This window comes from Macrobrachium nipponense, chromosome 6 (genome assembly GCF_015104395.2).
Source record: "Macrobrachium nipponense isolate FS-2020 chromosome 6, ASM1510439v2, whole genome shotgun sequence".
In the NCBI taxonomy this organism is placed as follows: Eukaryota; Metazoa; Arthropoda; class Malacostraca; order Decapoda; family Palaemonidae; genus Macrobrachium; species Macrobrachium nipponense.
In genome coordinates, this window is record NC_061108.1 from 51077582 (window position 1) to 51095486 (window position 17905).

The 17905-nt window shown below is 46.4% G+C and overlaps 1 protein-coding gene across 1 annotated transcript in view; it reads left to right on the top strand.

Moving 5' to 3' along the window:
* Positions 1-17905, top strand: part of LOC135216777 (uncharacterized) — a 323230-nt gene that overhangs the window by 36898 nt on the left and 268427 nt on the right. Inside the window, exon 2 of the mRNA XM_064252261.1 lies at positions 16472-16582. Coding sequence (XP_064108331.1) covers positions 16472-16582 — 111 coding nt within the window. The remainder of the gene's footprint in view (positions 1-16471; positions 16583-17905) is intronic.

The window sequence follows — 17905 nt, forward strand, 5'->3', positions numbered from 1 at the left end:
CTTCTCGTCATCTTCGTCGCCTTCTCCTCAGCGTAGATGGAGCGCATCGGAGTCGTCTCGCCCTCTCAAGAGGCCCTGGAAGGATCCTTGCGCCCTTCTTCCTTCCAGCCCCGAATCCTTCGCGGAAGAGCCAGAAGTGGAACGCAAGAGAACCAAGATTTCGTCCGGTTACGCTTCTCCTGTTTCGCTCTCGGGACTTCGTCCCCTGTAGAGGAGTTTAAGAGATCTCCTGCGCGTATCCTGGGCGGGTCTTGCAGGCGCAGATTGCGGCTTTAGCGGAGTCTATTGCCGGGATTCTTCATCGTCGGAAGGACGCCTCACTTCCGGGTGAAGAAGTCTAAGAACGTTCCTTCGGCTAAAATCTCCTTTGGCTAGAAGAGCTTTTGAGCCTGTTAGTAGGAGGTCAGAAGTGCAGGCTGGAGCTCGGGATCTTTCTCCGAGTAGGCTCTCCTCTCTTCCCAGCAAAGTTGTGAGCATGTAAGGCTAAGGAGCCAGGCAGGCTCTCTCCTCAGGATTTCCGCTCCTCTTCAGTTAGGCGTCAAGAGCTGACAGACGGTCAAGAGCCTCGTTTTCGTCAGGAGCGAAGGAAGAGTTCTTCGCCTGGTGGCCACTCTCTTTTGACGGACGCCGGAGCCTAGTAGGCATCAAGAGCCTAGTAGGCGCCAAGAGCCTAGTAGGCGCCAAGAGCCTTGGTAGGCGGCAACGGAAGTTTTCTCCTCCGTGTTAGATCACTCCCGATGGATAGTTTCTCCCCCAGAGCTTGTAAGCCGGCGGCTTCTGAACAGGGAGCATCTGGCATGGTTTTTCTCTTCCCCATGGCAGGTCTAGAGGCCTGGCCAAGGAGTAATTGAGGAGCAGGCGCAGAGAGCCTGATAGGCGCTCTCCCTTATCCAGACGCTCTTCTGTGGAGTTAGAATCTGTTTCCGACAGACGGGCCTACCACTTGTAGGCGCTCTCCTAGTAGGCGCTCCCCACCCCAAGTAGGCGCTCTCCTAGCAGGCGCTCACCAAGTAGGCTCTCTTCCTGGGAGGCGCTCTCAAAGTAGGCGCTCTCCTAGTAGGCGCTCTCCAACTAGGCGCTCTCCTAGTAGGCTCTCTCCTGGGAGGCGCTCTCAAAGTAGGCGCTCTCCTGGTAGGCGCTATCCGTGGTAGGCGCTCTCCTGGTAAGGCGCTCCCCGTGTACAGCGCTCTCCCGGTGTTTTTCTCCCAGTAGGCGATTCGCCTAGTAGGCGCTCTCCGAACAGGCGCTCTCCAAGGATTAGCTCTCCTCCGGGCAGTAGAGCTTCTATAGACGTCATTCCTTCGGAAGAATTTGTTGCTGATTCGGAGGAAGATTTGCCCAAGGATGCTTCGGTTTCTTCGTATAAGAGACTTACAGACCTCCTCTTGCAAGATTTTGGGGAGTCTCTTTCGGCCGTTGCTCCTCCGTCTCCTCCGTCCTTATTTTCAACGACCAATACGGCTAAGAAGTCTTCAGTCGTTAAGATGAAGCCTACAGTGTCTATGAAGAAGGATATGAAAGAACTTTGACGACTGGTTGCTTTCAAAAGAAGAGAAGGGCAAGACAGTTTTTTCTTTTCCCCCGTCCAAGCTGACGGGTAAGATGGGGTTCTGGTACGAGTCAGGAGAGCCCTTGGGTCTAACTCTTCCCTCTTCTGCAGACTCGGACTTCTCTTCGTTGGTCGATTCCGCACGTCGCTTGGCGCTGAATTCTGCGAAGACGACGTGGGGTATGAGCGAGTTGGATCACTTCTGAAGGGAATGTTCCGAGTCTTAGAGAAGTTTTTAACTTTCTTGACTGGACCCTGGGAGTGTGGCTAGAGGACTCAAGAACAAGACACTCTTTCGCCTGAAGACCTTCACGCAGTTCTGTCTTGCATGGACAAGGCAGTGAGAGACGGGTTCCGGGGAAATTGCTTCACTTTTTGGTGCAGGATGGTAAAGAAGAGGGCCGTTTTCTGCTCTTTTCTTACCAAGGCGGTTTCGCACGCACAGAGAGCTTCCTTGCTGTATTCACAGCTTTCCCCGCAACTCTTCCCCAAGAAGACTATTAACGATATCTCCAGCTCGTTATCAGCAAAAGCGACGCAGGATATGCTAGCTCGCTCGGCTAGAATTCCGAAACCTTCGTTTCAGCAGAAGACGAAGAAAAGAGGCTCAAAGTAGGCAAGAACCCTTTCGAGGAGGACCTTCGTCTCGCTCTTCTTCCTCCAGAGGTTCGAGACCACCTAGAAGAGGAAGGACCTTCTCCCGGTCTATTAGGGCCAAGAAATAGTTTGGGTGTCCTCCAGACAACTGTGGGTGCCAGGACTCTGAACTTTGCAGATGTCTGGCACGAAAGGGGGCGGACACAAATGGTCCCGCGATCATCAAGAGGGGATACCTCATTCCCTTTATTTCGAGACCACCCTTGACCCACCACTCCAAGGGCACTGGTGGCCAAATACAAAGACCCACTAATGAATCAAAGCCCCTCGCTCTAGCGGTAGAGCTGATGTTAGAGAAAGAGGCAATAGAGATGGTTCAGGACCCTCTTTCAGCGGGGTTCTACAACCGTCTGTTCCTAGTTCCCAAGAACAACATGGAGGATGGAGACCGGTTTCTTTGGACGTAAGCGCCCTGAATGTCTTTGTGAAGAAGAGGAAGTTCGCTATGGAGACGACGTCATCAGTCTTAGCAGCTCTTCGTCCCGGGGACTGGATGGTGTCGCTGGACCTCAGGACGCTTACTTCCAGTGCCGATCCATCCTTCTTCTCGCAAATATCTCAGATTCATGGTGTGGGGTTTAGGGAACGTTTTTTCAGTTCAGGGCCCTATGCTTCGGCCTTTCACGGCCCCCCCAAGTATTCACAGGACTGATGAAGAACGTTGCCCAGTGGCTTCATCTCGAGGGAGTGAGGATTTCCCTCTACTTGGACGATTGGCTTATCAGGGCCAAATCCAAGGAGAAATGTCTGGAGGACTTGCAAGAGTGACGTTGGATCTAGCAGCTTCTTTCTGGGTTTGCTAGTGAATTTCGAGAAGTCACAGCTAATCCCCAGTCAAGAGCGTATCAATCTGGGGATTCTGATGGCTTCTCAGGTTTTTCGGGCGTATCCGTCCCCAGAGAGGATAACCGAGGTTTGGAGAAGGTAGCAATCTTTCTAGAGAAAGATGTATGCACAGCGAGGGAGTGGATGAGTCTGTTGGGGACACTCTCCTCGCTGGAGCAATTCGTTTCTCTAGGAAGGTTGCACCTCAGACCCCTACAGTTCTTCCTGACGAGGAAACTGGGATCGGAAATATCAAGGTCTGGACTTTGCGTTCAAGATTTCGCAAGAGATAAGGAGGATCTATGTTGGTGGCTAGACCCTCCTATTGTTCAAGGAAGGCCTTTCCTTGCAGGTCGGAACCCAACCTAGTGTTGTATGCAGGACGCTTCGGACAAAGGTTGGGGAGCTACTCTCGGGTCGAGAGAAGTGTCAGGCACCTGGATGGGGGATCAGGTGTCCTGGCACATCAACAAGAAGGAGCTAACAGCGATTTGGTTAGCTCTCAAGACCTTCGAACCCTCGTAAAAGGGAAATATGTTCAGATCAACTCCGACAACACACAGCCCTGGCTTACATTCGGAAACAGGGGGGGACTCACTCTTTCTCCCTGTACGAGACAGCGAGATCGCTCCTCTTGTGGTCAGAGGAAAGGAACATAAGGCTTCTCACCAGGTTCGCCTACAGGGAGAAAGAAATGTCAGAGCGGATCTTGCTAAGCAGAAGGAATCAAGTCCTTCCCTCAGAGTGGACTCTGCACGCGGACGTATGCCAGGAGCTGTGGAGGACGTGGGGCAGGCCCCATCTCGATCTACTTGCGACCTCCAGGATTGCGCGGATAGATCTATACTGCTCCCCTATTGCAGACCCAAGAGCAGTGGCAATAGAGCATTCCTGATGGATTGGAGGAATCTGGATCTTTACGCGTTCCCAGCCTTTCAAGATTATAGGGGAAACGTTAAGGAAATTCGCAGTGTCAGAGGGAACAAGGATGACGTTGATAGCTCCGTTCTGGCCCGCCCACGACTGGTTCACAGAGGTACTGGAATGGCTGGTGGATGTCCCAAGATCCCTACCTCTAAGAGTCGATCTGCTCAAACAGCCCCACTTCGACAGGTTTCACAAAAACCTCCCCGCTCTCGGTCTGAATGGATTCAGATATCAAGAGTCTCGTCAGAGCTAAGGGCTTTTCGCAAAGTCTGCAAGGGCTGTTGCCAATGCACGTAGGACCTTCCACATCTAGAGGTTCTACCAGTCGAAGTGGGATGTTTTTCGACGCTGGTGCAGGACTCATAAAGTTTCCTCCTCCAGTACCTCTGCGGACTCAGATTGCAGATTCCTTATCGTTCCTGAGGGAAAAATGCGGGTTGGTTGTCTCCACATCAAGGGATACAGGAGCATGCTTTCCTCAGTTTTTCATCATAGAGGATTAAACATATCTGAGGACAAGGAACTTCCATGATTTAATCAGATCGTTTGAAAACGGTTAAAAGAACCTCCTCCTTAGTGCCTAGCTGGAATCTTGATGTCGTGCGCTCTTCCTGAGGTCCTCAAGGTTCGAACCTCCCCATGCTGCTTCGTTCAGAGGACCTTTCGATGAAGACTCTTTTTTCTATGTGCGTTAGCGTCAGCGAAGAGGGTCAGCGAGCTGCAGGCTCTAGAAGGTGAGGTAGGTTTCCAAGGAGGCTCCGCGGTTTGCTCTTTTCTTCCGGCTTTCCTAGCCAAGAATGAAAACCCTTCTTCGTCGTGGCCCAGGAGCTTCGAAATCAAAAGCTTATCCTCCTTAGTCGGGACAGAAGAGGAGAGATCTCTTTGCCGGTCAGAAGCCTGAAATATTATCTTCAGAGGAAGAAAAAGACTTGCCGCTAATGAGAGCAATCTCTGGTGGGCTCTGTAAGGGACCACCCCAGTAGGCCCTTATCTAAAAATGCATCTCTCATCTTTATTCATCAAGGATATTAGAGAAGCACACACTTCTTGCAATCAGCAACAGTTTAACCTTCTGAAAGTCAAGGCGCACGAAGTACGGGCCATCGCGACGTCTTTGGCTTTCAAGAAGAATTTGTCATTACAAAAACCTTATGAAGGCCACTTTTTGGGGGTGTGAATCAGTCTTCTCTAATCACTACCTAAGGGACGTATCGATTATGTATGATGATGTTTGGCTAGGCCCTTACGTATCGGCGGATTCAGTGCTGGGGCAGGGAGCTGAAACACATCCTTTTTAATCCTTTTTCCCTGTTAGTTTTAAGTTTGAGTTTTTTGGTTGTACGAAGGAGGTTGCAGGAGGCAGCTCCTTCTTTCGTATAACTAATGTTAGTATTTGGTTAGGTGATCGGTTGTGGTTGAGGCTCCTGCAATTGGAGTGATAGGCTCTGCATGTAAGCGTAGGTCATCCCCATGACCGATCCATTGCATTGGATTCTGCCAAGTAAGTGGACTCAGTTCCCATTGGTAGACCCAAAGAGTTCTTCAGCCATAGGTCACGCCCTCGCTGAGACTCTTTAGGCAACGCAGACTAATAGACAGTAACTATCAAGTCTTCTGCCTAAATCAGGTAAGAACCAGAGGTTTATATTATGTATTCCTTTAACATGTGTTGTCCCCACTTTCTAAGTAAGTATGTGTCTCTTTCCCTCCACCAAGGGGTCAATCAGTTAAGTATATCTGGCAGGGAAGTTCATGTACAAAAATGATATTGTTAGTATACAATAAAGTTTTGTACATACTTACCTGGCAGATATATACGATTGATGCCCGCCCAGCCTCCCCTCAGGAGACAGGTGGAAGAAAAAACCTGACAAGAAAGGGGGACTGGTTCTCACACCCGCCTCCCAGCGGCGGGTAGGTAGATACACCTGACCTACCTGTAGCGTGTGCCGCGAGTTTGAATTTTTCTTGTCGTGACGTCAGAGACCTAAGCTAAGTATATATCTGCCAGGTAAGTATGTACAAAACTTTATTGTATACTAACAATATCATTTTTCATATATTATTTTGATTGCATCAATATTCATTATGGATTAAGGTTTCCGCTCTTACCCGGGAATTGATCCTTGCCCTTTTATTTGTTCATGACACTTACCTGTCAGATATATATATAGCTGTATTCTCCGAAGTCCGACAGAATTTCAAAACTCCCGGCAAACGCAGTGGTCGGCCAGGTGGTTAGTACCCATTCCCGCCGCTGGGAGGCGGGTGTCAGGAACCATTCCCATTTTCTATTCAGATTTTTCTCTGTCGCCGGTCGGTAAACAACTGTTTACAGACCTCCGCCTAGGATTTTGGATAAACTCTTTGTTTACTTGAGTATTTGATTGTCTCTTGGTTTTTGAAACTTGCTCGGTGGATTGGCATACGCGATTGTGGTTTTTCATTGGATTTGGTTTTGGATTTCTCTAATATGTCTGGATCTTCTTCAACTAGTTTTAGAGTGTGTACCGTGCTAGAGTGTAAGGTTAGGCTACCGAAAGCTTCGGTGGATCCTCATACAGTATGCACGAAATGTAGAGATCATATGTTTGATGAATGATAGGTGTAAAGAGTGTGAAAGGTGACTAAAAATGAATGGAAGACTTATGATTCGTATGTTCGTAAGCTTGAAAGGGATAGAATCAGAAGATCTTCCTCAGAAGTGCTTCTGTGAAAAGTAAGGGGGTAGTAATTCGCATTCTTTAACCTTCCTGTAGAGGTTGTTACATCTAACCCTGTGTATTTGCCTTCGGGCAATGAAGTTATTGCTTCAGAAGGTATTGCCCTTTCTTCCATCATGGAGTCGATTCGTGCACTAGAATCAAAAGTGAGTGCATTGAAGACCACAGTGAAGTGTAGTGGAAACCATTAGTGCCCCTAGGTAGTGGAGGGGGCGTCAGATCGTCCCATAGTGCCTCTAGGAATAGACCTCTGTCGGACTCCCAGGGACTCCCAGCTCAGGGAATGGACATGTCGAAAACCGAAGGAGGGCTACGGGAAAATTTCCCACCGGTCTGGCGTCCCTTCAGCAGATCCTATGGACGCTTCCCAGGCTGCCGAAGCCTGTGATTGAGCACGGATATTGAAGGAGTGCTTTTCGTCCTCTGAGGCGTCCTCTCCTTACCGGGGATGGCGCTCTCAGAGGGCCTCTCACGAGGAGAACGAGTTTGACCACTAGGTGCCGCCACAGGCGGCCAACGTCTTTCTCGCCCTCTTAGGAGAGGTTTTAAGGAAGGACGCTTCACGTCCTACTTCTCGTCCTGTTCTTTCATCATCACCCGAACACTTCGAAGACTTGACGCCTAAGAAGAGATGCAGGACGTCTTCTGATGAGGACGCTTTTGAGAACTATCATCGTCTTAGAGTTCAAAGGAAGAAGAGGGCTTCAAATCGCCCTTCTTCGCATATGATGAGTCCTTCTCCTGAACGTGGAACTTCACCATCTAATGAGACTCGTATGCAATTGCGTCGATTGTTGGCTTTCTTCGCAAGGGGAGAAGAGGAGCCCCAAAGACGTAGAAAGGATCTTTGGCTTCCTGTTAAAAGATCGAAACAACCCTTGTCGGCTTCGCCTCGTTCCTTAGCCTCCCCTTCGTCGTCCTCCTCTGGATTCTTCAGACTCGACCGAGAACACGCAAGTGTTTCCGGAGAGAGAGTTTCCAGAAGTGGGGATGCAGACAGAAGCGTTAGGTGTCGCACAGGCGGCCCTCGCTTTTGTCAGGAGGTTGAGAACGATCAAGAGAAGCCTCGTACCGACGATCGCCGGACTTCTGCATCAACTCGACGCTTCTATCATAATTCAAAGTTATGATTTTTTTATGGAGAAGATTGGTTTTTACCAAATACAGGCAGTCCCAGGGTTACGACGGGTTCGGCTTATGACGTTCCGAGGTTAAGGCACTTTTCAATTATATTCATCAGAAATTATTTCCAGGGTTACGACGCCTACAACGCTGATCTGGCAGAAGAAATATGACACCAAAAATGAAAAATAATCAATATTTGAAGGTTTTTTTTTATGAAAAATGCAATAAGAATGCAGTTTACATAGTTTTTAATGCACCCAAAGCATTAAAATTAAGGTTTGTTCATGACACTTACCTGCCAGATATATATATAGCTGTATTCTCTGAAGTTTGACAGAATTTCAAAACTCCCGGCACACGCAGTGGTCGGCCAGGTGGTTAGTACCCATTCCCGCCGCTGGGAGGCAGGCGTTAGGAACCATTCCCATTTTCTATTCAGATTTTTCTCTGTCGCAGTAGTGTAAACACTTGTTTCCATTACCTCCGCTCAGGATTTTCGAAACTTCTTTGGTCACTTAAGTATTCTGATTGTCTTTTGGTTGTTGAAATTGGCTTTGTGACTTGGCATACGCTATTGTGGTTTGAATTTGAATTTGGATTGGATTGTTCTTGATTCGTGATGTCTGGATCTAGTTCTACTAGTTTCAGGGTGTGCGGTGTGAAAGAGTGTAAGGTTAGGCTACCGAAAGCCTCGGTAGACCCTCACACGGTGTGCACGAATTGTAGAGGGCATGTGTGTTTTATTCGGATGATAGGTGTAAAGAATGTGAGGTTCTGACTACTGTTGAATGGAAGGCGTATGAGTCTTATGTACGTAAGCTTGAACGTGACAGAATCAGGAGGTCTTCCTCCAGGAGTGCTTCTGTCAAGAGTCGCGGTGATAAAACACCGCAGTCTAATATAAATGTAGAGCCTATTACGCCTAACCTGTTATTTTTGCCTTCGGGCAATGAAGTGATTGCTGAAAGTAACGCTCTTACTACAATTATGAGTCGATCGGAGCCCTTGAATCAAAAGTGCTCGCGTTCCAAAACTAATGTGCAAAAGTGCAGTGATAGTGATAGTGTTGTGGAGGGGGCGTCAAACCGGGTCCTATAGCGCCTCCAGGCTGAGACCTCTGTCGGACTCCCAGGACATAGGGAACTGGATGTCGTAAGCCGAAGGAGGGTTACAGGAACTAAACACCGGTCTGGCGTCCCTTCGGCAGTACCTGAAGACGATTCCCAGGCTGCCAAAGATCGTGCGTGAGCTCGAATATTAAAAGAATGTTTCTCATTGTCCTCCGCCAAGACGTCCTCTCCTCAACGAGATGGGTCTCTCGGAGGACCTCTCAAGATGAGAGCGGTAAGGACGTAAGTTGTCGCACAGGCGGCCATTGTCGTTCCTGCCTCTTAAGAGGATATAGAGAAGAGGACGTTTTATCAGAAGATCGGGAACGTCCTCATACGCGGCTTCCTCTTAGTTCTTCTCCGGAAGACTTTGAAGACGCTATCCCTCAGAAGAGGGTTAGGACTTCTGGTGAAAAGGAGGTAGTCTTATTCTCCAATCTACCTGAAATTAGTCCTGAGAGAAAGAAGAGGGCGTCCCCTCGCCCATCGTCTTCTCACTGGATAAGTCCTTCGTATGAATCTTCCCCGTCTAAGGAGACCCTACTGGCGATGCATCGACAATTGTCTACGTTTTTCGCTGAAAGAGAGTCAAGATCACGTCATCGTAAGAAGGATCTATGGTTGCCTGTCAAGAAATCCAGACGTTCTCCTTCTTCCTCTCCTCGTTCTTCTCCCCTCTCCTGTTTTCGTCACCTTTTAGATCTCGACGACTCATGCAGGAGCGGCGCTAGTACTCCTGTGATAGCCTCTGGAAGTATCGGCGAAAACGTCAAAGACGCTAGTTGTCGCACAGGCAGCCATTGTCTTTGTCAGGAGTTGGAGAACTCTCAGAGGACTCGCTTCGGCGATGTTCGAACGGAGGAAGATAATGTTGATAATCGGGAACGCAGAGAGAATCTCCAGCGCCATAGAACTATTAGAGAAACTTCTGTCAAGGTTTCTACTCGTAAGTGTCGAGACACTCGGCAAGAATCCCGTAAAGACCCTTCTCAGCACGCTCGTCCTGCGGTCTTTCAAGAAACCGCTCAGGACGTAAGATTTAGGGATCGAGAAGCTTCTAAGGACAACGTTGATGGTGCACAGCAGTCTACTTATAATGTCGCTCCTCGATGGGTGTGCAAAGGCTTAGTCGGAGAAACTCGAAGTTTTTCTCGTCGCGAAACTGTTCAGGACGCTCGTGAGGACGCTTTGCTGGATGCTTTATATCACAAACATCGGCAAGAAACTCACGATGCAGGTTCTAAGGACGCTAATCATCCTAGACGTCATGACGCTATACGGCATGATGGTAAGAAGACTTTGCTAAGCGCTCGGCGTCCTTCATGTCAGGACGCTCGCCAGGAGGAAGATAAAGACGCTCATGAGTATGCGTTTGAGGACACTAGGCGTCCTAAAAGTCAGGACACTCGCAGAAATACGAGGCAGGATGCTCCTCAGACGGGTGAGCAATCGACTCTTCAAGAATTTAGACAAGAGCCTCGTTTGGACTCTTGTCAAGAGAGAGTTCTCCAGGACGCACCTCATGACGTTCCTTTACAAGAACTTGATAGAAATTTTACGCTGATAGGAGAACATACTCTAATTTCCTCTTCGAAAATTCCCCAGGGAAATAAGAGTTTAGTCTCTTCGCGCTCGAAACAGGACACCTCTGCTGTTCCTTTGGAAGAAGAAGATTCAACTGACCCTGGTCCTGAGGATGAGGAAGAGTCTTCAGCCTCATCTTCTTCAGATTATAAAACCCTGACTCGCCTTTTGAAAGACTTATTTCCTGATAAGTTTCAAGCTCTGGTTCCTCTCTCTCTGCCTTCTCAACTATCTTCATCGAAGGCAAGGAAGACGCCAGGATTTGTGAAGATGGCCACGTCACTCTCCACAAAAAGGGCGTTCAAAAGGATCCACGATTGGATGGAATCCAAGAAGGCGAAGGGCAAGACTTCATTTGCTCTTCCCCCCGCAAAACTTAGTGGTAGAGGAGGAATATGGTATGAAACGGAAGAGGAAGCAGGTTTGAGGATCCCTGCATCCGCTCAAGGTGATTTCTCTAATTTGGTGGATGCTCCGAGAAGATCTTACCTTCCTTCAGCAAAAGTATCCTGGACGATGACGGAAACAGACCATCATCTTAAGGGTATTTATAGAACATTGGAAGTTTTTAACTTCCTTGACTGGTGTCTAGGAGTCTTAGATATGCAGTCTAGAAGTCCAGACTCTATTTCTTTAGAGGAATTGTCTAGTATTTTGTCTTGTATGGACAAAGCAGTAAGGGATGGCTCCGACGAATTGGCATCACATTTTGCGTCAGGAGTCCTTAAGAAACGTGCGCTTTACTGCAGTTTTACATCAAAATCAGTATCGCCCGCACAGAAAGCAGAACTGTTGTTCGCCCCCTTTTCGGCTCATCTTTTTCCTCAATCAATGATAAAAGATCTATCAGTGAATCTTCAAGAGAAAGCAACGCAGGACCTATTATCTCAATCCTCAAAACGTCCTGCTGCCCATCCCTCTTCCCGGACTACGCAAGTTTCCAGGAAGAATTTTAAGCCCTTTCGTGGCAGAGCTCCCTCGAGAGCCTCCACTTGGGGGAGAACCTTCCCTAGAGGCAGAGCCCCATCAAAGTCTAGGGGAAAGAAATGACTTATCTACCCTTCAGACACCGGTCGGAGCGAGACTCGCTCTTTTCTCAGAAGCTTGGAGGATAAGAGGAGCGAACAGTTGGTCACTCGAAGTTATCAAGAACGGTTACAAGATCCCGTTCCTCTCAAGACCTCCATTAAGCATGGAACCGATAGATCTGTCGCCATCTTACCAGACTTTGAAACAACAGATCCTGCTAGATCTTTTGGATCAAATGTTAGAGAAGAGAGCGGTAGAGTGGGTTCTATCATTGAATTCCCCTGGCTTTTACAACAGGTTATTCCTGGTTCCGAAGCAGTCTGGAGGATGGAGACCTGTCCTGGACGTGAGCAGACTAAATCTTTTTGTAAGGAAAGAAAAATTCAAGATGGAAACCTCACAGTCTGTTTTAGCAATACTAAGACCAGGGGACTGGATGGTGTCCTTGGATCTCCAAGATGCATACGTACTTCCATGTCCCGATCCATCCTCGGTCCAGGAAGTACCTCAGATTCGTCTTAAAAGGGCAGGTCTTCCAATTTAGAGCCCTCTGCTTCGGACTAAGTACAGCTCCGATGGTTTTCACGTTTTTGATGCAAAACGTAGCAAAATGGCTTCAACTTTCGAAGATAAGAGTCTCACTCTATCTAGACGATTGGCTCATCCGGTCGTCTTGCAAGACAAAGTGTCTGGAGGACCTTCACAAAATGTTACAGCTGACAAAAGCCCTAGGCCTTCTCGTCAATTTCGAGAAATCCCATCTGATCCCAACACAGTCCATTGTGTATCTGGGGATTCAGATGGATTCAGTGGCTTTTCAAGCTTTTCCATCCACGGAACGTCAGCTGAAATGCTTAGAAAAAGTATTAGTCTTCTTAGAGAAGGAAATATGCTCAGTGAGGGAATGGATGAATCTGCTGGGGACCATTTCCTCGCTGGAGAAATTTGTTTCTCTGGGAAGGCTACACCTCAGGCCGCTTCAGTTCTTCATAGCAGACAACTGGAAGAACAAAAAAGACTTGAACGAAATTTTAAGAATCTCTCAGTCGGTCAAAGACCATTTGAAGTGGTGGTTCGATCCCGTCAAGCTATCGGAAGGACTGTCTCTCAAGCTTCTGAGCCCAGACCTAGTGTTGTCTCAGACGCGTCCATGACAGGCTGGGGTGGGGAGCAACACTGGGGGAGTAAGAAGTGTCAGGGCTCTGGAGAGGGGAACAGAGGTCCTGGCACATAAACCTCAAGGAATTAGAAGCAATTCGTTTGGGCTCTGCAATTATTCGAGAGGAAAGAATTATAGGACGGATTGTCCAGATCAACTCGGACAACACCACAGCTATCGCATATACAAGAAACAGGGAGGGATGCATTCTCGACCTCTGTTCAAGATAGCGAGGAATATCTTGCTCTGGGCGAAGATGAGGGAATATAACGTTGCTAACAAGGTTCGTGTCAGGAGTGCAGAACAAGTTCGGGCAGACCTTCTCAGCCGTCAACATCAGCTGCTTCCGACGAGTGGACTCTCCATTCAGAAAGTTTGCCGGGAGTTGTGGAGACTTTGGGGAGGGGGAGGCCATTAGTAGACCTCTTTGCGACATCGAAGACAAAGAGGCTCCCAATTTACTGCTCCCCCCACGGTTCTCGACCCAGGAGCGATAGCGATAGATGCCATGCTTTGGAATTGGAAGGGAATGGATGTCTACGCCTTTCCTCCATTCAAACTCCTGGGAGAGGTGATAAGGAAGTTTGCGGCTTCAGAAGGAGCAAGAATGACTCTGATCGCCCCATTTTGGCCTGCAAGCGACTGGTTCGCAGAGGTCATGTCATTTTCGGTAGACTTTCCAAGGACTCTACCAGAAAGAATCTATCTTACTCCAAACAGCCCCACTTTGAAAGGTATCACAAAAACCATCTCCGCTCTGAAGTTCTGACTGCATTCAGACTATCGAAAAGTTGGCCAGAGCGAGAGGTTTTCAAGATCAGTGGCAAGAGCTATTGCCAACGCTAGAAGAACATCCTCTCAAGTTGTTTACCAATCGAAGTGGGCTGTTTTTAGGAGATGGTGTAAGAGGAGAGATGTTTCCTCCTCCACGACCTCTGTGAGCCAGATTGCCGATTTCCTTCTACACCTTAGAAATATTGACAAGCTTTCAGTGCCCACGATCAAAGGCTACAAAAGCATGCAGTCGACAGTCTTCCGATACAGGGGCTTGGATTTGTCGAATAATAAGGATCTGCACGATCTTTTGAGGTCTTTTGAGACCTCAAAGATTCCACGACCTAGAATTCCGTCATGGAATCTGGATTTTGTCTTGAAATTTCTAATGTCAAGCCCATTTGAACCTTTGCATGCTGACCTCGATGAAGGATTCTAACTAGAAAGGCTGTCTCTTACTTACAGCGTAGCAACAGCGAAAAGGGCCGGTTAGCGAGATTCAGGCCATGAGTAAGCATGTGGGCTTCAGAGAACACAATGCGGTGTGTTCTCTGAGTCCCTTGTTCTTAGCCAAGAACGAAAACCCGTCCAACCCTTGGCCCAAGAGCTTTGAAATCAAGGGGTTATCAGAGATTACCGGACGAGAACCAGAGAGTCTCCTGTGCCCTGTCAGGGCTCTCAAGTTTTATCTGGCGAAAACTAAACAATGTAGAGGTCCGTCGGACAACCTGTGGTGCTCGGTCAGGAGACCAGAATTACCAATGTCGAAGAACGCTCTGGCGTTCTTCTTAAGAAGCACCATCAGGGAGGCTCATGCGTCTTGTCCAGATAGTGACCTTAGTCTTTTGAAGATTAAAGCTCACGAAGTCAGAGCCATAGCGACTTCGGTGGCTTTCCAAAAGAATATGGCACTCAGTGATATCTTGAGTGCCACAGATTGGCGAAGCAACTCTGTGTTCACTTCACATACCTCAGAGATGTGAAAGCAAACATATGAGAATTGCTACTCGCTGGGACCGTACATTTCCGCAGATATAGTAATTTGGGGACATGAAGCGGCACGATTCCCATCCTTTGGAAAATGGATAGTGTGCTTTAATTTATGGTGTTGTTTTTTATGGTTGTAGGGTCGCCGCTTGAGGCGGACTTCCCTTTATTTAGCCTAAAAGTTATGGGACTAACTTAGTTGGGCTAGGTCAGGTGGTATTGTTTTTGCTTCGTTGTCCTCAGAGTAAGGTCAAAATGGTCTAGTCACATTGTGGTCACGCTCCCGTTGACAGATCATCTAGAGCCCTCCAGCTATACAGGTCACTACCTTGCTGGAAACTCTAGTTAAGCAGAAGCGGACTTGGGTGACAGTAATCACGAAGTCAGCTATGCTAACAGGTAAGGAACCAAGATGTCAATCATCTGCATGTAATTTGTTTCCAAAATCCTTCTATTCTGTCCCTTCCCACCTCCAAGGGTGGGATTCAGCTATAGTATATATATCTGGCAGGTAAGTGTCATGAACAAAATGATATTGTCATGATACAATAAAGTTTGTTCATACTTACCTGGCAGATATATATAATCAAGTACCCACCCACCTCCCCTCAGGGGACAGTGGTCTAGAAAAATCTGAATAGAAAATGGGAATGGTTCCTAACGCACCGCTCCCAGCGCGGAATGGGTACTAACCACCTTGGCCGACCACTGCGTGTGCCGGGAGTTTGAAAATTCTGTCGAACGTCAGAGAATACAGCTATATATATATCTGCCAGGTAAGTATGAACAAACTTTATTGTATCATGACAATATCATTTTTCTTAGGATTTTTGATGATGTTCTGGCTCACGACGATTTTCAGGTTTCAACGCATCTCAAGAATGGAAACCCCGTCATAACCCGGGGACTGCCTATCAATTTTTACCATTGTTTTTAAAATAATGTATTATTTTATTTATTCAATTCAAAAATTCACTGACATACATCTCAAACTAAATTCACTATAGCACTGAATAATCCTTTGGATTTCAGTCCTTAGCTTCAAGCCTAAATTCCATATTCCATTTCTATAACTCAGCAGTTAAACTTTTGGGCTACTCAACCACCCAGCCCTAACTTGCAGGAAATGTAACTTGGCACCAACACGCTCTGAAGTCCATGTGGAACCATGTGGGCTACCATTACCCTGGGCCAGGGAACACCCCTTATAAAAGACTTGTTTGTTTAACAAGGAAAATGCCATATTAAGATTTCCTAAATAAAATCTAAATGTTCCATAAATCCTACCCTCTTCTGGCTGGGAATTCCATACTCCCAGTCCCTGTTTCAAATCTGCTCTAGCTTCATGAGTCTGCAAGTGTGTGTGTGTGTGTGTTTTTTTTTTTTTTTTTTTTTTTTATCTGGAAGTTAGTGATGTTTTGTCTGTTGACACCTGAGCTCAAGACTGGCTAGCACTTGTACCAAACCATTTCAACTGATTGGACCGCATCTGGTAAACAACAGGAATCTGCAGGCAAAGTCATAGCATTGTGGTAGCATATTTGGAAATGTAAAAATATCACACCATGTGTGAAAAGTCTCACCTATTTTATGATTGCCATTCAGTCCTTATTGATCAGTACTTATTCATCCACGCTAGTGAGGCATTTAAGTACATGGTAAAAATAAGTTAGTTTTAAAGATTATTCCAGCTTGGTGCTTGGCAGCCTTAATATTAAGCTTTGGACTGGTCCTCCCAGTTAAAGTATGGATGATACAGTATATATTTTTATTGAATAATTAAAAAAGGTATTGCCACAATGGAAAATGAAAAGACGAGAACTGCCGAGATCTTTCGGTCTTAACGACCCTTTACTTAAGGCAAGTCTTGCCTTAAGTAAATGGTCGTTAAGAGCGAAAGATCGCAGCAGTTCTCGTATTTTCATTTTCCTCCGTGACATTACCTTTATTTATGCATAACATCACGTTTTATATTTTTCGTGATTAACTTATTTTATTGAATATGTATTCATTTTACTTACAGATAAAGCCATCAAAATGTCTGATGGTGGAAATAAGGCCAGTTAGGTGTTATGTTGAAACATCATCTGGGAAGACAAAAACGGCAAAATGGATGTCCTATGAGCATTGGAAGGTGTGTTGTTCAAGACATTTGATACTGAATACTAATAGTTATTGTTTTATGGTTCTTATGTTATCAGGAGACCCATATTATGTACTATAATATATTCTCCTTTTATATATTATAGTTATTGCATTATGATTATTTCTTCCTACAGGAATACAAACAATTGCCGTTTATGCTGGAGTGCAAATTGGATTCTGTCTTTGAAACTTAGTAACGGTAGTTAATTGGTGGTAGGTTGGTGAGTAGGGTAACCCCTTACTTGCTGTAATCAAGCACTAATTCTTTGGCCCAGGTCAAGTCAAGATGTCTTACTTTGCTCTAATTGACTTTCAAGTTGTAACCCTTTAGTACACCTTTTTTATTGCCTGTATGGTATTATGTGCTTAAGGATTTGAACTATAATAGTGAACAGTGAAAGATGCAAGCAGGTGTTTGGCCACTTGGTGTTTATATAATAATTTTTTATAAGTAATTTACCCAGTAATTACTACATGGCTAAAGTTTCACTTGTTGCAGCTAAAATTTTTAAATTTGCCAGTCGCGCTAATTGTTTTGGGTAGATGACAAGATCCCTGCCCACTTTCAAGGTACAGAGAGGAACAAGAGCTCAATTTGTTTCTGATGGCTGTACATTGGTTGTTGATAGCAACTTAAAATTCTGAAATTCATACTTTGCTGGTCATTTCTCATCGAGTTGTTGAAGTGGTATTCTAGTATTGTTACCTTTTTTGGCAAATTTATATAGTGTTAGGCGTTATAGACATTTTGAATGATTTGAGATTTTTTTTCACAATTTCTACTCTTATTATGGTGGACTCTAGTTCTCATGGATTTAGATGCTGCAATACAAGACTGACCAAAGAATCTTATGATTCTCATTCAACTCTGTCCTTGTAGATTCAGGGCGCAGATCAACATTCACCTCGGCAATGATAATGTTCTCAACTTCAGAGTTAGCTCATCTTTTGAAAAACCTCTTCAAGGTGTTTGAGGTTATGAGCTTTCTAGATTGGGCGGTTGGTGCCTAGGCTTGCAAGATCAAGGATTCTTCAGTTTTACCCAAGGAGTAGGCTTCAGATTGGCTTGGTACTCAATTGTATTGACAAGGGAATCAGGGATGGCTCCCTCGAGTTAGCCTCACATTATACTGTGGGTATCATCAAGAAAAGTTTGCTTTGGTGCCCATTTATGTCAAAAGGAGTCACATCTCAGTGATAGGCTTTTATGTATTCTCCCTTAGATTGCCACTATTTGTTCCCTTAGGCAACAGTCCTTGGTGTAGCCTCTGACCTATAGAAGAAGAGTAGCAAGATTTTTTAGTGCAGTCTT